The 24722-nt window shown below is 39.4% G+C and overlaps 1 protein-coding gene across 1 annotated transcript in view; it reads left to right on the forward strand.

Annotated features, from left to right (window-relative positions):
- The window catches only part of NMS (neuromedin S), a gene marked incomplete at its 5' end in the record, with an annotated part of 53723 nt that overhangs the window by 25670 nt on the left and 3331 nt on the right, over positions 1-24722 (forward strand). Inside the window, 5 exons of the mRNA XM_082743006.1 lie at positions 18689-18744; positions 19051-19089; positions 22435-22458; positions 22561-22614; positions 24118-24195. Coding sequence (XP_082599132.1) covers positions 18689-18744; positions 19051-19089; positions 22435-22458; positions 22561-22614; positions 24118-24195 — 251 coding nt within the window. The remainder of the gene's footprint in view (positions 1-18688; positions 18745-19050; positions 19090-22434; positions 22459-22560; positions 22615-24117; positions 24196-24722) is intronic.

Below are 24722 nucleotides of genomic sequence, written 5' to 3' on the forward strand. Positions count from 1 at the left end.
ACTTTCATACAAGGAGCACATTTCCAAATATCTGTACAGTCCTCCAGGCTCTGGCTCCCTCCTATCTTTCCAGTCTCACTTGGTTCAGCATTTCCTTGTCATTTTCCTTTTCATCCTGGCTGCACCAGCCCAAATGAACCCTCTCCACTGTACTAATTCCAAGGCTTGCTTCTGATTCTCTTTCTACCTGAAACGTCTTCTCTCCCACATTTCCTTTTGCCCCAGACCTACTCATTCTGTATGTCAGATGTCAGCCATGACACAACATCTTTCTTGGTCCATGTTGGCTAGAAACTCTGAACCCCAAAGGGTTTATTTTCTCCCCAGTGGGACACTTTCCACTTTCTGTCTTTACATAATATTTCTCTGAGACTTTCCCTTGCCTGGTAGACTGTAAAGACCCTGAAAGAAGGATCCTTGTCTTAGTGCCCAAGATTTCTCCACAAATGCCTCGTACAATACCTAACACACCAGTCCTCAATAAATGGTTCCTTTCTTCCTTCCTGGCTGATGAGGTTAAATACCTTTCATGTGCTTAACTGGCATCTGTATACCCTCTTCATCGAAATGACTCTTCAAATCCTTTGCCCATTTTCTAACTGGATTTTTTCTTATTGTTGAGTTTTGAGTACTCTTTATATGTTAGATCTTTTGTTAAATAGTCTCACAGATCCCTGAGGCTCTGCTCTTTTTTTTTTTCCCCCAGTCTATTTTCTTTCTGTTGTTCTGATTGGATAATTTCTGTTGTCTTTTTTCCGTTCACTGATTATTTCCTTTCTCCCCTCTGTCCACTGAGTTTTCAATTTTGGTTATCACGTTTTTCAGTTCTAAAATTTCTATTTGCTTCCTATATATATCTTCTATTTCTTTTTTGAGACTTTCTGTTTCTTTATTGAGGCTCTTTTTTTTTCATTTGTTTCAAGTGTGCTAACTATTATTAATTCATAGCATATATATTAATTTGTACTTGGATATAAATTCCCATCCATTCCATTATAAATATGTTCTCTCTGACATGGCTTGTCTTTAAATTTAATTTATAACATATTTTATCATATAGGAGTTTAAGATTTTTATTTTATTTTAGTTTAGTTTAACATTTTTGTAACAATATAAATATTTTATGCCATCTTTTTAAAAAAGATTTATTTAGGGACGCCTGGGTGGCTCAGTTTGTTAAGCATCTGCCTTCGGCTCAGGTCATGATCCCAGCATCCTGGGATCGAGTCCCACATCGGGCTCCTTGCTCGGCAGGGAGCCTGCTTCTCCCTCTGCCTCTGCCTGCCATTCTGTCTGCCTGTGCTTGCTCTCTGCCCCCCTTTCTCTCTGATAAATAAATAAAATCTTAAAAAAAAAAAGATTTATTTATTTATTTTAGAGAGAGAGAGTGTATGTGTGCATGATTGGCGGGGAGGGGCAGAAGGAGAGGGAAAAGGAAAACAGGTTCCCCACTGAGCAGGGAGCCCAGCGTGGGTGCCCTATCTCCTGACCTGAGTCAAAACCAAGAGTCAGATGCTGAATTGACTGAGCCAGCTAGGCACCCCATCCACTGTCTTTATAAAGAAATCATCTTTCTGTCACATAATAAAATGTTATGACATACTTTCTTTCATTTGTTTTAAAATTTCTAAATTTCACATTTAGATATTTAACCTCCCTGGAGTTTATTTTGATATGGTGTCAGGAAGTATACAACTAATTTGTTTCCTTGTAGAAAGCTGAGCAAGGCCAGACCACCGTTGCTGGTGTAGGACAGGTGAGAACGGTGATCTCACTTAGCTTGGGTTACTTTCTCTCTTGTTTATTATTGAGCCAGTCAACAATCAGGACAAAGGGACACAGAGCTTAAGGACATGCTTTTGAGGAAATAGCTCTCCAAAATTTCCTTTGTCAGTGTGGAAGTGCCTCTGAATTTTGGTGGTCTCAGCAGCCTGCAAGGAGGGAAAAGTGCCAGAGGCTATAGAATCAAGGCAGCTTGCCTTTTATATCACCTTGGAAATTGAGAGGGCTTTGGTGGGGAGTGTCACATCAACACTTAAGGATGACCCTGTGGTATCATAAAGATATGGTACAATGTGAACCTTCTATTCCATTTCAAATTGGGCGTCCTTGAGATTACAGTGCTAGGAGACAACCCCCAGCTCCACTTATTGACCAATCCTTCTCCATGATTAGTAACATTTTCCACATCAAATACCCCTTATAGACAATGTCTGTGAATACAATAGATAATGTAATATAATATAATATAATACAATAGCTAACAGACAACTTCAAATGTTGGCCATCTTGATTTTGGTTTGTGGATTCTAAACATCAATATCCAAATGCTTCAGAGTTGAAGTGAAAGGAAACTAAATCCTCATTTTCCTTTTGATGACATATTCCAGGTTTTAAAGATTCGTAACACCATCCAAAGCCTTTTTATACAGATGCCTAATGGTATGACATGGGCTTAGGACTTGGATTTGTGCCTTCTGATAAATATAGTGGTGTCACATATTATAGTGGGTAATTATAATTGTAATAATTCTGTAGCCTTCCCACGGTAGGGAACTAAGTCGGTCCATGACTTGGTCACCAAACTCTCCACAAAGAAAATTATTAACATAGGTAGTGGAGGAATCAATGTGTGGTTATAGTCCAGTTTAATTTCCTATGAACTGATTGCTTCCTTAGTAATGGTCAACAGGTCCCTTAGTGCCTTTTGGGAAGCATGCTCCTATGGAGTCATGATGGATAATAAAAACACAGAATCCTGAGGAAGAGCATCATTACAGGGTATTAAAATATGGCTCTGGGATGAAAAAAAATCTGTGACAGCTAATAGGGAGATGGAGCATTGTGAGAATTATTCATAGTAGGTCATAAAATGGAAAGGCCAGGATACCCACCAAGCAGAGCAGCCAGCAATTCTTGGGTATTGTTTGCATAATGCTTCTCTAAATGGCAAATTGTATTCATCAAAGGCTTCTCAAAACTTTCCATTCACCAGGGCTGCTTAGGCAAGTGCACAAATGATATTTTTATATGTACAGATGGCTATGCACAGATCATATGGATGCCAGCAGCTGTGATGAGGCCAGGCTGTGGCACAGATCACCCAAGACAGTCCACGTGGCTTCTGGGGAGTCCTCTATTACTCATTTATTTGGGGTATAAAATTTATCTTAGTAAGTGTTTCTCAAGAACCAATATACAAATACCTTTGGGTGTCCTTAGGTCTCTAAGGTGATGGAGAGAGGAGAGTCCAGGAACATGCTGGCTAGAGACAACACAGAAGGAGCCCCAAATGGGCTAAGAATGAGCTGTTGAGCAAACGTGAAAATTCCTAATTCTGCTGAACTGAGATTTTCCACCTAGAGTCTAAACCCATAGGTAGGAGTTCTCAAACTCAGATTGTGCAGAATCCCCTGGGAAGTTTGCTTACAATGCAGATTCCTATGCCCCACTCCCAGGGATTCAGACTCAGAGAGTCTGAGTGGGATCCAGAAACCTGTGCATCTCAAGTGTTTCTGAAGCATGTGGTCTGGGGACTATACTATATTCAGAGGAAACCCTCTGTTGCTTGTGGGTGGTTGTTTGTGGTGGAGGTTCATGAAAAAGGACTATGGAAAAGAATCATACACCTGACCCTCCCAAAATGCTGTGAAAACTTGGCATCTAGATATGCCTGTGCATTTTTAAGAGATGAAAATCCATACCTTTCCTCACATACTCAGAAGGATCCATGTCCCCTCAGAAGTTACATATCATGATAGCATACAGTGTCCATGGAGCTAATGATCTGATCTCTATTTTCACAGAAGGTATTTAACTTCTCTCCACCTCCAACCTCAGGTAACTCCCCCAGAACCATCCAGCATCTCACAGAATTATGAACATACTTGGCCCTGAGAGGGTTCTGGTCAGAGAGAATGGCCAGGTCTCTGTGACTCTGTTGTCAATATTGGGAAAGTGACTCAAAGAGGCATCCTACTGAGAAGGATAGGCAGCTTGTCTCTGCAAACAAAGATAGCAGTTCAGTTCTGTGCACCAGACTGCCTTGCTAATGGCTTCCAAAGATAAGAGGAGCAAGGATCTCCCCTAGGAGCTGGTTCTGGTCAGGGCCTGGAAAAGAACCTTCAGAGTCAAAGTTCTGATTAGAAAAGAGGTCTTTCTATTCCAGTGGCTTCAGTTCCAGAGCCCCCTCCACAGCTCCTTGAGCTTCCAGAACCTTCCTCTCCTGTCTCTTAGGCTATGTAAAACTGCAAAGAACAGCCCACAGTTACACAGGGTATCCCCATTGACCATGCTCACCTTCAGTCTGCCTTTAGACTTCTTTTTTTCATTTACCACATGACTTCTTAAGCATTTATTACTGTTAATTTACATGAATTATTCTCTTGAACTGTTTAAACAAGATAAAAGAATATTGTTATTATGATCATTATTATATTCTTACCTTTGTATAAATGAGAGATGAGAGAAGTGTCCATAACCCTCTTCTGACTCAGAAGGCTCACAAATATGTATGCTTTCAGAAGAACATGTCTCAAATGGAACATTACCAGAGCCACACATTTTAAAACAAGACCTATGAGGATTACCAGCTTCCTGGAAGCTACAGCAACATCTTCAAGTCATAGCAACGAACTCTGAAATTCAGGTGTTTTTTACTCTTTTTTTTTTTTTAAAGATTTTATTTATTTATTTGACAGAGAGCACAAGTAGCAGAGTAGCAGGCAGAGGGAGAGAGAGAGAAGCAGGCTCTCTGCTAAGCAGGGAGCCTTATGCGGGGTTCGGTCCCAGGACCCTGAATCATGACCTGAGCCAAAGGCAGCTGCTTAACCAACTGAGCCACCCAGGCATCCCGTGTTTTTTACTTTTGAGTTAGAAATAACAATGGCAAGTGTAGTTAAAGATGTCAAAGGATAATTTCTTTGTGTTTTCATTTGGTTTGGTTTGTTTCAGCCAGAAGATATATTTTCTTCTTAACTAGCTGAGATTTCTCTCCCCCACCGTTCAAAGGGTCTGTTATTCTAGGACTTTGATTTCCTTTACTTAACACTGTGAGAAATAATATGGACCTGCTTTATTAATATATTTAAAAACTTAAAATATAGGGGCACCTGGGTGGCTCAGTCAGTTAAGCATCTGCCTTCAGCTCAGGTCATGATCCCGGGTCCTGGGATAGTGTCTTCCATTGGGCTTTCTGCTCAGCAGGGAGTTTGCTTCTCCCTCTATCCCTCCTGCAGCTCATGCTCTCTCTCTTTCTCTCCAATAAATAAATAAAGTCTATTAAAAAAAAACACCTTAAAACACAGAGCAGGAAAAAGAAAGAATTTAACGAATTGGTTATGGAGTATGTGAAGTTGAGCAGCTAGCTTACCCTTTCTAGCTTCCCATTTCTTCCTGCCAGCCTCCAACCAGGTAACTTAGCCTCTTCTTTACAAAGAAAGGAGAAGTTCCCCATCAGATGACCTGCTCAGATTCCTTCCTACCATCCCCAGATCTGCTTATGTCTTTACCTTCCTTCCTCCTGTTTCAGGAGTAGAAGACTCATCCTTCCTCTTGGTTTGTGCTTATATCCCTCTCAATTACTCCATGACTTGGCTCCTTAGTTTCCTTTCTCTTTCCTGTGTGCCCCCTTCCTTTCCTTTGCATGTCTGCATGTTCACGTCTCCCTCATCCTGCGTTTATTACAAAGCTTCCCTCGTTTCCAAGCCCTACACTTTCTGTCCTTCCTGAAAGGCTGATCTCTTTCTGCCTTCTCTGCACACCCTCAACCTGGCTGGCCCCTACCAGTGCTGCCCACCAGGGACATCCTAACCACTAAATCCACTTCTCTCCTGCAGGGGGCTTTCCCTGACAGTTGCCTCTTGGCTTCTGCTCAAGCACAGATATTCACCAGGGTCTCTTGTTCCTTCACTCCCTTCATTCTCCCAAAGCGATCTCATCTTCTCTAGTGACATCAGCCACCACACACATGCTCCTGATGATTAAATCTACACATGTGACTTCAGTTTCCTTCTTAAGCATGAGCCACTCATCTCCAGCTACATCCTGGACACCTCCATTCTCAGTCTCTGTGAAGGCGGCCACTCTCTGCTCTTACATCACAGACCTGACCCCTTGGAGGCCTCTCCAGCTCCTTCCTTTCCTTTGGCCTCCAGATAATCATCCCCTATTCTTGCCAGTTCTCCAGTTAAAATGTCTGAGTCCTCCCCCTCCTTTCTGTTCCTGCTGACACTACCTTGGGTCTGGTGCTCACTACTTTTCACTTGCAGATGCTTCCTGATAGATTTCCACGTAAGCATCTCTCTGTAACCACAGATGGGTCAGATCCCACAACCCCTGCTTTTAACCCTTGATAACTTCCTGAGATATACAACGTACAGCCCACTCCTGAAATGGCATATTGGGCTCTCCAGTACAGTATTCCATGTCTCTAACCAGTGTGATTCTCTTCTTCTCGCTTCCCTTCTCTATCAGAAGTGAGGCCAAGTTCTAACATCAGAGGTACCCAGCTGGTAGTAGGCACTCTGCTTGCAGAGGGAGAAAGTTAGCTTATAAAAATGACACCATTCATTTCTTACTCTCTCTATAAGTTTGCAACCTGACAACCTGTTTTATTTCACCCTTCCTTCTGTTTCCCTTAATACCTTTGTCATTGTCATGAGAACCTTCCAAAAGATGCCACAGCTATCGCTCCTCCTACTCTAGCTACCAACCATGCTTCTGTCCCAGCCCCTGGATACACCAAACTTCACTTTTGTCTGTTATTTTCCCACCTATGTACCAATGATACTACCCCCTCTTCTGCCTGCTCTGCTTGGCAAACTCTCTCAACCTTCAAACCGCCTGTCAAAACCAACTCCACTGTGGCATCTTCTCTGCTTCCCCTGTAATGGAAACCCTTCTCTAGGGTTCTCCTAGGGAATTATTGATGTGTTTGCCTTTCCTGCTATGCCATGACCTCCTTGAGCTCAGTCTTTCTCACTCATCTTCCTATCCCTGGTACCTGGCATAGTGTTGGAGCTCAGTAAATGTGTAAAGAAAAGAATGAATGAGTGAGTGAGTGACTCTTATTGTCCCAGGTGCCATTGACAGACAAGGCAGTGGGATCAACTAATAAATTGAGCGGTTAAGAGGAGGCACTGTTTCAGGTTGCTCTATGTTCCAAACAAGAGTCATCCCTTCTTTCCCGCTCTGGTAGTCCTCCCTTCTCCGGCTCCTGAAACATAAGGCTAGATGAACCTGTGTGCCTGCCCACAGCAAACTGACTCATCCCACCACCCACCCACCCCAGGCACCTGTGCAGAAGACACAGGCTGGGAGAGCCACTAGAGCCAGGGACTATGTCACCATCAGATTTACTGTTCTGATCTCCTGAGGTTTTGCTGGGACATGTGGGCTGCTTGTTTATGTTTTCTTATATTCAGTTCTTTTAATTGGCCCCCATGAAACCCCTCCTTCTTATTCAAATCTATCCTTATATAGAGCTCCACTCAACATAAGCCATTGTCTTTTCTATTGATTGCCATTCCTAGTTACCCTCTCTTGCTTGCTAAATTACTGATTCTCATCTATACTCTTCCATTATTTGGTCTCTATTTTTAAACACTAGCAATTTATTCTTTTCTGTTAAATGTTTCCCATCGGATACCTCTGGACAGTCCCCCTATGTGTTTGCTAGAGATTCTTGCTTCCCTCCTGTGCCTTCACCTCAAAAAGAGCCTTCATATGCTCACTTCATCCTAGTCTCTGTCTGCCTAGACATTATACTTGATTTTTCATCCTTTCATAGTCCTGAGAGCTTTCCTCTCAATAAGTTTTTCATTCATTCATTCATTTAATACATATTGAGTGTGGAGTCACTTCATTTTTATATTGAACCTGCACCCAACTAGGAAAAAAAAAGACATCACGATAAGTATCATAAACAGAGGAAGTTAATTTAGGGAGTTGGTTACAAAAGTGTTGGGAGGAGTAGAATGGCTAAAGTTAAAAATAGTAACCATATCAAGGGCTGACAAGGATCTAGAGCAACTGGAATTCTCATGTACTGCTGGTGGAAATGAAAATAATACAGCTATGGAAATTACTTTGCTCTTTCTCTCTTTCTTTCTTTCCTTCTTTCTTCCATTCTTTCTTTTTTTTTACTTTGCTATTTCTTAAAGAGTGAGACTTATTACTACCCTATAATCTAATACACTAATAATCTAATACCCTAATAATCTAAACACACTTAGGTATTTCCCTAAGAGAAATGAAAGCAGATATTCGTACACAGACTCATACACAAATGATCATAGCAGCTTTATTTATTTTAGTAATAGCTCAAAATAGCTTTATTTTTAGTAATAGCTCAAAACTGGAAACAAACAAATGTCCATCAAAAGGTGAATGAAGGGATGCCTGCGTGGCTCAGTCTGCTGAATGTCCAACTCTTGATTTCAGCTCAGGTCATGATCTTAGGGTCATGAGATTGAGCCCCATATGGGGCTCCGTGCTGGGTATGGAACCTGCTTAAGATCTTCTCTCTCATTCTCCATCTGCCCCCACCTCTGCAGGTACATGCTCTCTTCCTTGGGGGAAAAAAAAATTGGTGAATGGAAATACAAACTGTGATACATATATACAATAGAATAAACAGAATACTGTCCAGCAACAAAAAAATGAATGAATGAATGATTAAAATTCATTCATGAATGAATGATTAAAATATGCAACATGGGTCAGTTTAATTATGCTGATTAAAAAATTTAAATTAAAAAGAAGCAGCATATACTGTATGAATCTGTTTATATAAAATTCTAGAAAACACAAGCAATGGTGACAGAAGACAGATCTGTGGTGGGGTCAGAAGAGGGAGAGACTACAAAGGAGCATGAGAAACTTTTGGAGCATGAGAAATAACGTGTTATTTTTATTGTGATGATGGTATCACAGCATATACTTATATTAAAGTTCATCAGATGATACAGTTTAAATACATGTGATATAGCTCAATAAAACTGTAAATAAATAATCTCAAAAGGAGGCTGGAATTGAAAAGTGGCAACATTACCCAGAGATTAGCAACTGCAGAGAGCCCCTGTTTACCCCTAGGGTTGGAGGAACACAAAGAAAAATGGTGTTCACAGAGCCTGTGTTCCTTGGTCACTAAGATTAATGGGGTCTCTACGAGAACTGCTGTTTCAATTATCACTTCTCCTTCTCTCCAGGAAGCCAGGGGCACACACTCACTTTACACCACAGGACCACAGGAATGTGAAGTCATGTGTAAGTGCTGCTGCTTGTGGGTGCTTGTGGAGCCCTGGAGAGCTGTCTGCTGGGAGCGTCACCCAAAGCAGGAAAAAAAAAAAAAAAATGGCTCTCCCTTCTGTCTTCCAAGCTTCTCCCATCCTCTAAACTACCAGGAAGCCAGCTGGGAAGAGAGTTTATTTTGTAGGTTTCTAACTCTCTAGGCAAAGGAAAATATACAGTAAGTAAAGCTATGGTTCTTACTTTCACGCATCTGGTCCAATAGCATATCCTGGTTCTCCTGAGGTTACACATCTCTCCCATCCCCTGCCTCCACTAAGTAGCCCACCAGAAAAGCACATGTAAAAGCCAGGAGAAGAGGACAGGATATAGGCTCAGAAGCTGGGAGGACAAGAGAGGGTCCATTCAGATGAGTGGGAACGGGGCTAACAGATGTGGGAGGCCTGCCTTTTCCATCACCAGACAGCTTTTTGGGAATTTAACAGCCCGCCCCTCACATATACCTGTCACTACTTTCTGTGAAACCCTGCTAGGGATAGAAGCCCTTAAACGTTAATCTGCCTACTTGCATCTTCACTTGCTGTAGTCTCAGAGGGTTCTTGAAGGACGTTGGAATCCACTGAAGAACTCAGGAAGTTATGCTTTGAACACAGAAACTTATAATCAGAAACTTATAATCAATTTTGAAATTACATTTCTTCAAAATAGCCTACAGATTAAAGTCTAGTTCCTTAAGCGCTTGCTGAGTTTTTTTGTAATAACCATTTACAAAGTGGGAGCTAATTTGATGTGGGAAGTAGAGGAATTTTTAGTGTAATTCTCGGCCTTCAGTTTTGTTTCAAATGGTGTGGGAGCTCCCCATGGTGAGTTCATGTATTTAAAAAAAAAAAAAAAAAAGATACCTCATTAAGTTGGCTTGGAACTGACAAATCCGCTGGTTGCAACCTTTTCAATAATGCCTAACAAAGGACACACTTTGGAAAAATAAATGTAATGAAATAAAGAACAAACCACGAGAGACTATGGACTCCAGGAAATAAACTGAGGGTTTTAGAAGGCGGGGGTGGGGAGCAGGTGGGGGGTTGGAGGGGGTTGCGGGATGAGTTAAGCCAGTAGTGGGTATTTTTTTTTTTAAAGATTTTACTTACTTATTTGACAGGCAGAGATCACAAGTAGGCGGAGAGGCAGGCAGAGAGAGAGGAGGTAGCAGGCTCCCTGCTAAGCAGAGACCCTGATGTGGGTCTCAATCCCAGGATCCTGGGATTATGACCTGAGCCGAAGGCAGAGGCTTTAACCCACTGAGCCACCCAGGCGTCCCCGGTGGTGGGTATTAAAGAGGGTATGGATTGCATGGAGCACTGGGTGTTATACCCAGACAATGAATCATGGAACACTACATCAAAAACTAATGATGTACTGTTATGGTGACTAACATAACACAATAAAAATAATTAAAAGAAAGAGGCAGAGAATCAAGCAGGGGGCGGGGGAGAAACAGGCTCCTCACTGAGCAGAGAGCCCAATGCAAGACTCATCCCAGGACCCTGACATCTCAACTTGAGCTGAAGGCAGAGGCTTAACCCACTGAGCCACCCAGGTACCCCGAAGTTTATTATATTTTTAAAATTTAGTTTTACTCATACAGGTAATTCACAGATAGCCAGTGTGATAATTCAAAAGTGCAGATAATGTAAAAGGTTTATATGACCCCCTCACAATCCCATTTCTCTAGAGCCACTGCTATTTGTGTGTCTTTGTGACATCCTGACCCTTTTTCTTTGTGTTACCAACATATGCATTCGTGGAATTGCATGGGCTATTTTGAAAAACATGTGTACAGAAGTGGAGATCTATAGATTGCAAAATTGGCTGTATACTTTTCAGCTACGTCCATTGAGAGATGGAGTTTTTTTTTCCCCACCCCTTGAATCCAGCTAGCCTTGTGACTTGCTTTCACCAATATAATGCAGTTTTTTGGACCAATATAACGTGATGTTTTGTTAGTTCCAAACCCAGAGGCTTCATAGCTTCTACTGTCACTGTCTTGGAACTCAGAAACCAGCATGGGAACAAACCCGGACTAGTCATCTGGAGACCAGAAGACCACATGGAAAGAGGTCCCAGATGCTCTAGTCTATCTACCAGATGAATATAAGGGTCTAAGTGAGCCCACCTGAGATTAGCAGAGCCCTGGCCAAACCGTAAGAATTACCTAGCTGGGTCCAGTCCAAATTACTGACCTGCGTAATTTTGAGCTAAATAAATGGTTGTTCTAAACAACTAAGTGTGGAGACTGGTTGTATTGTGAGCAGAAGCAAACTGATACTAGACCATATAGTGTATAGTTCTAATAACTTTTTTTCTTTATTCACTATGTTACAAAGAGTTTGACTTGTCAATGCATAAAGATCCATCTTCTTCTTTTTAAGAGTTACATGAATTTCTAGATTTCATGAATTTCTGGATATTCTACAGTTCATCATTTGCTCTATGCCAGACATTTAGGTTGTGCCTGCCTCCTTCTCTCCATCTCCCCTCTATTACTGTATTGTAAGTATCTCTATAGTTGTTGTATACTTCCCCTACTCTGTCTTTTCTTGGCTTATAAGGGTTATCTTCTTCATAGACATTTAAAAAATATAATAAAATGTATCACTCTTTTTCTTAATGGCTTCCCTATTCTAAATTTTGCTCAAGAGCAGTTTCCCAACCATAAATATACTCTCTTTCTAAGACAGAATTTTATGTAAGTATCTATATGTATGTGTGGTTGTGTTGGGTTTAATTCATTAATCCTCTGAAATTTATTTGACTTTATAGTGTGAAATTGTGAATATTTTTGTCGACTGGATGGCCAAATGTTCTAAACACCATTTAAGGTAGTTAAATCATTTTGCACTGATTTGAAAAATGATTCAAATGCATTTTAGATGATCTGCTTCAAGACTCTATTCTGTTCCATTGATCTACTTAGTAGCCTGTTACCAGATCAGTAACAAAAGGGCACTACAATGTAACATACTGCTTTATAGTATGTTTTGATATTGTCAAAATATACTTTTCAAAAATGTTTTAAGTATTCTTAAGTATTTTCTCTCTCAAAATAATTTCAGAGTCAGTTAAAATTCCATGAAAAAGTCATTCTGGAATTTTCATAAGGCTTCCATTAACTTTATAGATTAATTTGCTATCAGTTGAACTTCTAACAACCTTAACTCTTGTTGTCAATGATCATGATATGCCTTTTCACTTATTTCCTATGTCCTTTGGTAAAATGTTACGGTTTTCTTTTTTAATATATTGCATTCTTATTCTTTGACTTAGTTCTCTGAATTACATGGTTTTTTAAAGCTATTTACATTTTCTAATACATTTTATTTTATTTAAAATTTTTTTAATAAACATATCATGTATTATTAGCCTCAGGGATACAGGTATGTGAATCGCAAGGTTTACACACTTCACAGCACTAACCATAGCACATACCCTCCCCAATGTCCATAACCCCACCACCCTCTCTAAACCCTCCTCCCCCTGTCTAATACATTTTAAAATTTATTTTTGCTCATGTTTGAGAAAATTAATCCTGAAAATAGTTTTCTTTAAATTTGACCATTTTGGTAAACTCATTCATTCTAAGAATTTGCCACTTGATTCCTTTGGATTTTCTGGGTAGATAATCATATCATTTAAAACCATGAGAGTTTCTTATTTTTATTTTACCTTTCATTTCATTATTTTACTTTTTTTTTTTTCTGATACTGAATTTGCTAAAAACCCCCTGTGTGTTCATATTAGCTCAGGCTGTCATAACTGAAGACTACAGTCTGGTGGCTTAAACAACAAAATATATTTTCTCATAGTTTGGAGCCTGGAAGTCCCAGATGAAGGTGCCAACAAGATTGTTTTTGATGAGCCCTCACTCCTCAGCATACAGATAATGCCTTCTCACCATCCTCTCCTCGCCCCTTCTCTGTGTGCGCTTAGAGAGCGAGCTCTGGTATTTCTCTTCCTCTTCTTACAAAGACACGAGTTCTCACAGAGTAGTCCCATCCTTATGCTTCATTTTACCTTAATTATCTCCTTAAAGGAGATATTAATTATCTCCTTAAAGGCCAAATCTCCAAATACAATCACACGAGGGATCAGAGCTTCAACATATTCCATTTCTGGGATATCATTATAATCCCGTTTCTGAATTAACATTAAAAATAATATTTTTAGGGGTGACTGGCCAACTCAGTCAGTGGTGACATATGTGACTTTTGATCTTGGGGTTGTGAGTTTGAGCCCCACATTGAATGTAAGGATTACTTAGAAAAAAGATCTTCTAAAAAATGGTTTAAAAAATAATATTTTTATTTTCTATTGAATATCTGAGAAATAATGTGGGCAAAATGTGCAAAAGAAACAAAATCAATTTGATATAAATAAGAGCTATCACATAGGTTTATTTGAAAAAGATATGTTTGTGCATAGAGTACCTAGTTCATGGAAGAGACAGACCAAAATTAAAAAATACTTATTGATTGACAGTAAAACTGCCACAAACCTTTGTTATTATGTGTGTGTTGTGTCTAAAATGTCCATAAGTAGTAATTATGTTTAATACCGTACAGGTAAGTGGTTTATGTTAAAAAAAAACAGTCATTCATGTTTTCCTATTCATTTAGTAAAGATTTGCAGTTGCACAGTGGGTGCACTCTCTTCAATACAAAGACATCATCCCTTCCTGGTATTTGAAGACCTTACGTTATTCTCCTTGAACTAAAGTGGTAAATGCTGGAATAAGCAAATCTGAGTTTCTTGCTATCTCAAGGAAATAGATGAAATATTATGGTGACACAGTAGTTTATAATTCCTACTCCCTTATGAATTAGAAATTTTTGGCAAATTACCACATTTTAAGTCACAAACAGTCTACTCTGAGCAACTCCCACTGAAAATTATTCTTAAAACTTTCAGTCATTGAAAAAAATGATATAAGATGACTTAGGTAAAGGATTAATGTGTTTTAAGCACATTGTAAACTTTCAACAATTGTTAGTTACCCCCTAATCCTTAAAAGAGCAAAAATTAAAGATACACATGATGATAAAAGGATACTTGATATATGCCTTATATAGGTTACCCTTTCTGCCAGAAAGAAGACTTCATTATTTCTCCTTTCTAATCCATATCCAATCACAAGGAGACTCTTTAAAACTTTTTTATTATTGAAGTAGAGTTGACAGGGATTTAGACATAAGGGTATCTGAGCCCAGTCATGTCTGTAAAAGTCTGGGATTTTAGTCAATGTGCTCATTTTTTTGTAGTAAGACCTCCCTTGACAGAGAATTCACTCAATCTATAGATCACTTTGCATGGTTTGGACATTTTAACAATAGGGTATTATGCTAAGTGAAATAAGTTAGACACAGATAAAGACTATATAATTTCACTTATATGTGAAATCTATAAAACAAAACAAACAAACAAACAACAACAACAACAAAACCCAGAAACAGATAGACATAAATACAGAGAACAACCTGGGGTTGCCAGAAGGAAGGAGGGTGAAGCAATAAAAGGGAATTAAGAGGCACAAACTTCCAGTTACAAAATAAGTAAGTCATAGGATAAAAAGTATAGCATAAGGAATACAGGGAATAATATTATAATATATTATAATTTTATTACATAATATTATAATAATGTCATATGGTGACAGATGGTACCATAGTACCATAGTGAACATTGTGTAAGATATAAAGCTGTCAATTCACTACGTTGTATACCTGAAACTAAAATAATATTGTGTGTCAACTCTACTTCAATAATAAAAAAGTTTTAAAGAGTCTCCTTGTGATTGGATATGGATTAGAAAGGAGAAATAATGAAGTCTTTCTGGCAGAAAGGGTAACCTATATAAGGCATATATCAAGTATCCTTTTATCATCATGTGTATCTTTAATTTTTGCTCTTTTAAGGATTAGGAGGTAACTAACAATTGTTGACCTTGGCAAGTTCCTTATTGTCTCTCATCCTCAATTTTCCCATTCATAAATTTAGGATAATAATACATTCCTTATGGATTTTCTATGAGAAGTACATGAAATAACTTATATGAAATCCTAAATAGGAGCTCAGTAGATGAAATATTATTATTACTAATAAACACTGTCATATTTTCTTGCATACTGATATAATTTGAAATATTTAACTTGTTCATGGAAATTAGTCTGCCTCAAGGAGTCTAATTTCCAACCATGATTTTTAAAAAATCTATGTGAACGTTTGAATTTCTTGTAATATTATATCTAGGACTCCAAATTTTGTTCTCAGATGAACCAAAGACTAAAATATCCTTTGTTAATGGTGGAAAATAAATAGCTTCTTAGGAAATAAGACTTCATCATGCAAGAGTATATAGATTTATGTCCAGTTCTTTGATTAAAAAAGAGAAAAAGCCGGAAAGGCTTTTTCTCAAACCACTATAGAATAACAATTATGACTCTCCACTTTTTATTTTTATTGCTGGATTGAAAAAGATGACTCTGTACAATGCCTACACCAGGAGGATATTATTCTACAAATAAGGGCCCAGCGTGACATTTATGAGAAAGCCAGGGTCCTTCTGTGCAAAACTGATTGGTGCTCAGCCAATGGGCTCCAAGGCATTGCAAATAAAGGTACCTTTTCCACTGGGCCTGATCAGAAGCAGGGCAGAGTGTTGCCTCTGCCTATGAAACTTCAGGAAATGCTACAACTCCTGGCCTAGCAGACTACATCTGTGGTCAACAAAGAGAAACTGGGCTATGAAGATGAAGCACTTTATTCCTCAATTCCCTTCCATCTTGGCCATCTATTGCTTCTGCATGGTACAGATTCCCTCTTCAGGTAAGGGGACCCCTTCATCAGACTCCCATCTAGCCTGAGCTCTCAGGAAGACTGAGACAGACCTTGATCCTTCAGAGCAGTGCTGGAGGGAGTCAAACATAATCCCCTCACCTACCCCTATTTCCACCCTTTTGAAATGGCTTCTCATTTGTCTCTAATCTTTAAGAAAGGGTGGACAGAATTAGATGCTGCAGCCTTTTACCAAAAGAGAAAACTTTCCCTTGTGGAACTTTCTTTAAACAATTCTTGACTCAGGGCTGTCCCAAAGATGTGTCACTGAAACTGTGAGGGATATGATTTGGGACCCCAATGTCTTAGCTATTTATACTCTGGGAATTCTGACGAGAGGAGAACAGAGACAGTGCAACAGTATTTACAGACCCAAAGACTGAGGACTGAGGGACAGTTGGAAAGGGGTGGGGAGGAAGCAGAAACAGGGAAAAAAGGAGTATTTTCATAGCCTTTCTGTGGGCTTCCTGGAGGCAGGATTCCCAAAAGACCGTCAGAGACGCAGAATCTTCCTGGGTGTGGCCGCTGTCCGAGGTGCTGACTAGACAGGGGTGTTGCTTCATTAGCTTCTGAGAATCAGTATGATTGCAGGGGACAAGGGAGGGGTGGGGTGTGGAGTCAGTTGTTGGAATGTGCTACCCATTTCAAGGTAATTTGCCAAATGATGCAGGGAAGCATGTAATGGTAGCTCCAATTGGAAGCAGTAACTATTTCAGAATTTCAGATTTTGCCATTAGAAATTTGATCTAGGGGTGTAGAAAAATCTTTGAAAATATATTCAAACAGAAAATATTTTTAAACAGTATGTTTGTTTTGCTATGTTCTGTAGTGTAATCACAAAACCTAGGCATTGTAAAGAACCTTGGAAATCATTTAACCTTTCATGGAGAGCAGGGATCTGTGATTTCCCTATTTGATTACTTTCTGTGATGCCCAACTCACTACCAAACTTAGAGAACAAGTAGCTGCCTCTTCTGGGGTCCAGTAGAATCTGTTTGTGTTACACCTTTGGGAATTTGTTATTAATTTTTATCTGTCTATATATTTATATCCACTTCCCCTTTTTCCTACTTGATTTTATGTTTCCCAAGAGTAGGTCCCTACGGTCTTATGATTGTACTGTTAACACAGAACCTCTTAATAAATCCTTATAAGATTCGTTCAAATTACTTTGCATTTTTGAATGGCTCTAATCATCAAAATTTTCTTTACACTAAACTAAAATCTGATCACATGTAACCTCTAACCATTAGCCCTAGTTCTATCCTTTGGGAATACAGAAGAGTACTAATATCTTGTATTTATGACAGTTCTCAAAATAACTGAAGGCAGTTAGCATGCATGTCCTAATTTTCCTCTTTGCCAAAGAGGACTATTCTTAGTACCTCTAACTCAACTACATATTCTATCATTTCAAGTAGGATTATCACCTTTCAAAGCTTGGACACTATTATTTCTGAATAGCAAAAGATTGCCTCAGCTTTTTCTTGGCTCCTAGAGAGATTTCAAGAAGTAAAATATCAGTATTTTAGATCTATACTAATCTTGAGCCATATATTCCCTGTCCTACATTTAAAAAATCTAAGTTCAGGGATTTGCATTTATCCCATTTAATTTCATCTATCCAATTTATTCCTTCAGTTGCTGTATTAGCTATTCTCCCAAGTGTTGTGTCATGCACCAATGAGAGGAAGACTTCATTTAAGTCAGCTAAAGATTGACTGGCATAGGGTGCCACTGTGTGCTGGTAACACCCTTACCCAGAATCTACCCCTGAAGAGTCTGATGAGGTAAAGAGATGAGTATCTGTATTTCTTAAAAGTTCCAAGAGTGATTTTGATGCACATACTTTCTTTTTTTAAAAAAGATTTTATTTATTTGACAGAGAGAGATCACAAGTAGGCAGGGAGGCAGGCAGAGAGAGAGAGGGGGGCAGCAGGCTCCCCGCTGAGCAGAGAGCCCAATGCAGGGCTGGATCCCAGGACCCTGAGATCATGACCTGAGCCAAAGGCAGAGGCCCAACCCACTGAGCCCACTGAGGCACCCACATTTCCTGATAGTCTATCTTCATAAATTGCATCAAAATACAAATTATATTGTACCCAGGTGTCTTTTCCCTTTTTCTGGAGTTACTAACTCTTATACTGCTAACTCCTGATAAATAAAAAAACACTGTTTTTCATTAATTTTGGTACAAATCTCAATTTACTGTTGGTAGGTAAAAGTGTGTTTTCTGTGTAAATCCTTTTAAAAATACTGTATTTTTAGGGCGCCTGGGTGGGTCGGTAGGTTAAAGCCTCTGCCTTCTGCTCAGGACATGGTCCCAGGGTTCTGGGATGGAGCCTCGCCTCTGCTCAGTGGGGAGCCTGCTTCCTCCTCTCTCTCTCTGCCTGCCTCTCTGCCTACCTGTGATCTCTGTCAAATAAATGAATAAAATCTTTAAAAAAAATACTGTATTTTTAGAATCTCTATAGGTTTTTCATGATGAAAATTTAAAAACTAATGCTATGACTCCCCCCCCCATTAATACTTTTATGATTTCTCACAATAGGATTTCCTCAACCTCTAGTTGATCCCCCAGATGGCTTGGATATCATGCAGCTTGAGGTACATGCTGTTTAGTGATGTGAGATTTTTTATTTAGTCTTGGCCTTGAGAATATCTTGTGGATAATGTTCACTTGAAATGATTTTAGGACCAGATTCTTGGATGCAGCAGGAACTCATGTTGCCATTTTCATTACCTCATTTAAGGCATCCTGAGAGTTGTGTTGAATTTCACTGCCATTGTATGAGAAGATATTGCAAAGTTCATAAATGGGGCAATTTTAGAATTTTATGTGTGTTTTAATAGATTGCTATTGACTAAGGAATTTATACTAACCTTTGATTCATTCTTTGTATTTTTCTTTAGCGGCTGGCATATTGGGCAGCTCTTTCTAGGCAACCTAAGGTAAAAGAAAAATAATATATATGTAATAATTCTTTTCTTTTTATCTTTATTTTTTAAAAAGATTTATTTATTTATTTGAGAGAAAGAGAAAGAGAGTCAGGACCCCTGTTAATAGGGAGTGCTGAGATCATGACCTGAGCCAAAATTAAGAGTCAGGCACTTAACTGACTGAGCAACCCAGGTGCCCCCATGTAATAATTCTTTTAGTTGTAAGTGAACATGTTTATACTATAATTGATATCTGTAATAAAAGCATACTTTTTTGCTGCTTACAGGAGAAATCTGTGTGTGTGTCTAAGTAAGTGGATAAGAATGCAATTTTAGTAAATAACAAGTGAATCTCTCAAATACAAAATACTATAAACTATGGGTAGTTCGTGTATATTCTTACAATTATCATTATAATGTATGTATGTGTAATTACATTAATTATGTATGTTGTGACATATCGTGACATACGTTACAGATTGATACACTATAATATAATAGTTCTTCAAAAACAGTAGATCTCATGTAAAGGACCTAACAGTGATAGTAACCACAACAGAAATGTTTCCATGGATACAAAGTTGATACAAAAATCAACAAAAATGTTGATTCAATCAAAAGTGCGAGAGAGTGGTCTTAGGGTAGAGTCCATGATTCTGAAGCATAAACCGAATGTTTTCATGTTTCTTGTGTTTTCACCTTGAGCTATATCTTTTCTTTCTCCTTCCCCTCTCCCACGCCACAGCATACTGCATCCTGGCCACATTGAACTTTTCATTATTCTCCAAATGCACCAGGCCCTTGTAACTGTGCACAGGCTTTTCCGTAGCCAAAAATATCTTTGCAGGCTGTGTTAGGAGCTCAGACTCTAAAACCAAAGTACTTGGGTTCAAAACCTCTATCTCCTTAGCTTTGGCAAGTTTCTTAATCTCTCTGTGTCTTGGTTTCCCCATTTGTCCTATGGGAATAATTGTTATACTAGCCTCATAATGTCATTGTGGAGTTTGAGTGCTTGAATCTCTGTGGAGTGTTTTCAACAGTGTCTAGAACACAGTAAATGAAAGCACTCAAGTACCAGCTGCTACCATTGTCCCTGATAAAACTAACGGCCATTTCTCTAGACTCGAACATTACTTTCTCTCTCTTTTTAAATTTTTTGAAAGATTTTATTTATTTATTGAGAGAGACTGAGAGAGCACAAGCAGGGGGAGCAGCAGAGGGAAAGGAAGAAGCAGGCTGCCCACTGAGCCAGGAGCCTGATGCAGGGCTCGATCCCATGAGCCTGGCTGGGATCATAACCTGAGCTTAATGGACTGAGTTGCCCAGGTGCCCCTACTTTCTCTCTTCAACCTCATAAGTATATCATGCCTATTTCTTTTTATTTTCAGTTTATCCTTATGCACATGTCTGAAGAGAGTTGTCATCTCTTATCTTTAAAACTAATCTTTACAGCCTTGCTACCCAGAGCAAAACTTTAGGGCAAAGATTCAAAATTTTCCATCTCTTTGCTACTGCCTCTTCACATCACACAGGATAGGCTTCCCTGTCCCTCACATGAAGGCTGGGAGGGTGTCCCCTGCAAAGCAGAAGAAGTGGAAGTGTAGCTGTCACATGTGGGTTTCCCCAAGTGCAAGGGCTCACCTGAAATGAATTTCTTTCCACTTTCTCCATTTTCGCAAAGCTGGACCTCTTTATCATTTTCAGTTATAGAAGAGCAAAAGGTTGTTCAGTGAACAAAACTATCAATATTTTACATCAATTAACAGAGACATTGTGGCTCTTCCTGGTTTTGCCGCTGCATTAAAATAGGGCATTTGTCCCGTCACTTCCTCTCCTGGAACTCTGGTTCCCTCATCTATTCCACGTCCAGATGAGCTACCTGGGCTCTAAGTCCACTTCCCATTCTGGGATCCAGAAAAGCCAGGTTTGTGCCTCCAGGGCACTTTTATCTTTAAGCAATTCAGAAAGCAGAGTTACATTCTACTAATAATGGCACCTGCAAAAAGTCTTCTGTTTTATGTTTCTGGTGAGATCAGAACTTTAGATAGGAAAGGGAGCAATAGATTCTTGTCAATGCAGTTCTATTCATCCGTTCAAAGATAAATACTTATTGAGAGCATGCCGTGTGTTCAGTGCTAAAGGTTCAGTGCTGATCAAAACAGACAAAACTATCTGCTCTCATGAAAATTAAGTTCTGTTGGGGAAGTAAATAATAAACTAGATAGGTAAGTACATTTTGAAATGTTTTTTTTCTCTGTAAAAAGAAAAAACTGAAGCAAGGAAGGTGCATATGAAATGTGGAGTTTGAGCACCTGGAAAAGCATCTTCATATTCCTTGTTATTTTTTGGCTTGAAACATAACAGTATAAAGCTGATGAATATGGTACATAAAATCAATTGTTTGCCCAATACATGTCCAGAAAACACACATACACTCACACACACACAACAAGGCAGGTGTGTGCGTGTGTGTGTGTGTGTGTGTAGTATACATAAGCATGGGCTGCTTCCCGTATAGAAACTTCACGTTTTATAAGATGATGTAATTGTATCAACAGCCACAAATTAAAAAAAATGTTATTAACAATTTCATTTCTGTCTTGATTGAAGTGTGAGCTGATTCAAAAATGTTTCGGTGTGATTGAGATGTGAATGATCTATATTAGCCAGATCGGCCTATTTAAAATATCTTTCACAGTAATCATCTCAAGTAATTTTACAAAATGCGGGCATGGAAACCTGATTTATTGTTTTGTAAGATGTCTTCTTCACAATAGGATCCTGGAGTAGAATATCCTGCAAATACAACCATCCCCACCTGTCTGTGCAAACAAGGGCAAGATAGTGCTCTAAAAAGGATTTAGAAAGGAAGAGTTGGGCTTTCTACAAAAAGAGTGGATGTTCATGTAGAAGGCTTTGTTTTGCAGGGGGAGACTTTGGTCGATTTGAGCCAACCCTAAAACAGAAACAAAAACAAAAACCTGAATTCTAAAGTACACCCAGGAAAAAATTAAAAATTGCTATCATTAATTTTATTCCCACTCTTTGATGGTTATCTGGGAATTGCTTATGGGACTGCTTCTATGCACTACAGAGCATGTTTTTCTCCCCAAGATTAGAAAGGTAAAATTAGATTCAGTCTGAAAATAATGATGTATTGCTGGCAACTTGCTCTTTTGTAAGACCCGGCATCAACTATAGTCTTATTAAGTTTGGATTTCATTTTAGACTGCCAATTTATTTCATAATATTCCATTAAATTCAATAAGGTCCATGGTGTAACTTGTATTGAAAACCTCATCAATTGCCTGCCTCAGTAATATTCCATGTAACTTACCCTCACAATTCTCTTTCTAGGATGATCAAGACATACACAAAAGGGTGAGTACCACCCAGTCCTCTGGCAATGCAGGCATATGAATTTCATGTTGATAACAAGTAATGTTGTGCTAAACTCAACTTTTTTTTTTTTTTTAAACTCAGTTTTTATTTCACTACTCCAGAACTCAGAAGCCAATACATCCAGTTAAAAGTGGGGTCAGTATTTTACTATACTCATCCTTCTGTAAATGTGACTCTTGTCTGCTTGTCTTTTATCCTGTCTTAATTAATATGTGCGAATAAGCTGAAAAGCTGGGGGCTTGCAGACACTGTCTGTGTAATAGCTTTCTAAGAGCTTTTTCCTGGGGCTTCAGGGATTCTCTCTCTCCCAGTCTGCACTGGAGGTGGTAAGACGCTGACAGATCTGAAAAGTTAGAGCATATATTCCAGAAAAGGAAAAATAAGTGAGGAGTAACTTTTTATTATGCACTTTAACAGATGTTTGAGAAAGGCCTGATAAATACTGAGCTCAATTTACATTTATCATATTACCTTATTTTTATTTTAAAAAGTGCTTTGTGACGTGTAAAGTGCCCTATCCCACATAGTGATCCATGCAAGGGCACCTTCTGTAGCCATCACTGTGTATGTGCTATGGGAATAATGTGGGTCACCTTGTTGTTATTAGAAACTTGAGTTACTCTCAGAAGCAGAGTGTGTAAGTGAATTTCTGCAGGGTATGACTTGAGGAATATTAGGAAGGTCAAAAAATAATATTTTGGGGGGCACCTGGGTGGCTCAGTGGGTTAAAGCCTCTTCCTTCAACTCAGGTCATGGTCCCAGAGTTCTGGGATCGAGCCCCACATCGGGCTCTCTGCTCAGCGGGGAGCCTGCTTCTTCCTCTCTCTCTCTGCCTGCCTCTCTGCCTACTTGTAACCTCTGCCTGTTAAATAAATAAATAAAATCTTTTTAAAAAATAATATTTTTTAATTCAGGGGCTCTGTTACAGTAACTGAAATTCTACCATTCGAAAGTCACTTATTTACATAATCAAGGCTTTCCAAGTCTTCAAGAACACCTTAAAAAAAATACTAGTAAAGTGTTTTTTCCCCAAGAGGCATAGTCTCATCTGTAGTGTAGGTTTAGGAATGAGGATTCCAAGTGAGGATGAAGATAGTATCAGGAAGGTGCAAGGACACTATAAAAGGAGAAAAGACAATGGAAGGAAAAAAAAAAACTCTGTGACACAAATGAACCTTTACTCTGAGCCAAAATACACAGGGAGGATTCACATAAACTGGGAGTAAGACACAGGTATGTATTTCTGAATGTGTGCCACAGTCACAGACAGGGACAGGAAAAGCAAACACCTTATGGAAAGCACATTTGGGGTGCTGTCCTTCCATTTCCTCCCCTGGACTAGGAGAGAGGCCTGGAGCGAAAAAGGACGGTGCACTCCACCCTAGAAGGACAGAATACTTGGGGAGAAGGCAAAGAAAAATCTGATTCACTCTAAGGAAATATTTGTAAGTGATGAGTTGGAATTGTAACCTGCTATAAAGGCAAGCCGTTCTTTAGTGAAAACCTAAGTTTCAAGTTTAGGCTTGGACATGGATTTTATTCTGGACATCAAATCCGTCTAAGGGAGGGCATGGAGAAGACAGCATAGCCTGGGCTGAGACCCGGCAGGCGTCCAACCGCCCCCCCCCTCTGTTGCAGTTTCCTCCCGTGCACCCGTTAATGCGCATGGCTGCGCAACTCGCCAACCGGAAGGTGAAAAGATTTCTGCAACAGCGCGTAGGTACTTTCTCTTGGGCCATCTTTTTATGCCACCGCAAGTTCACTTTAAGTGGTAAATGCGTGTGGGCGCTGGGGGAGGGGAGAACTGGGATGGGGACTGGGGAGTGGGGCTCACTTGCACGCTGTCTTTGAATCTCAGCCTCCACCTTGGAAAGGAGAGCTGGCCCAGCCTTGGGCCACAGTTCCCTACAGAGTGACTGCAGGCCCAGGAAGGCCCCTAGGATAAAGACGTCCTCTTCTCTTCTGCTCTCATCTTCCATTCATTTCCTTTTCGTTTCCATGATGTTTTTTCACTTTCCCCGACCATTTCTCTTCCTCTTGACATGGACATTGCCTTGGTGATTCCCTGGGCTCTCCGTTGTTCCTCCACCTGTCCTTTTGTCCTATCTCAGAACTTTGTTTCTTTTAAATATAGTTCTTTGTTTGTTTGTTTTGTTTTTGGGTTTTAGAAATTACCAGCTTCAGTAATAAGTATAGTTGATTGAAATGCCCATCGAAGTTTTATTACATTGTAGCCAAAAAGG

The sequence above is a fragment of the Mustela nivalis genome (genome assembly GCF_964662115.1).
Source record: "Mustela nivalis genome assembly, chromosome: 8".
NCBI lineage: Eukaryota > Metazoa > Chordata > Mammalia > Carnivora > Mustelidae > Mustela > Mustela nivalis.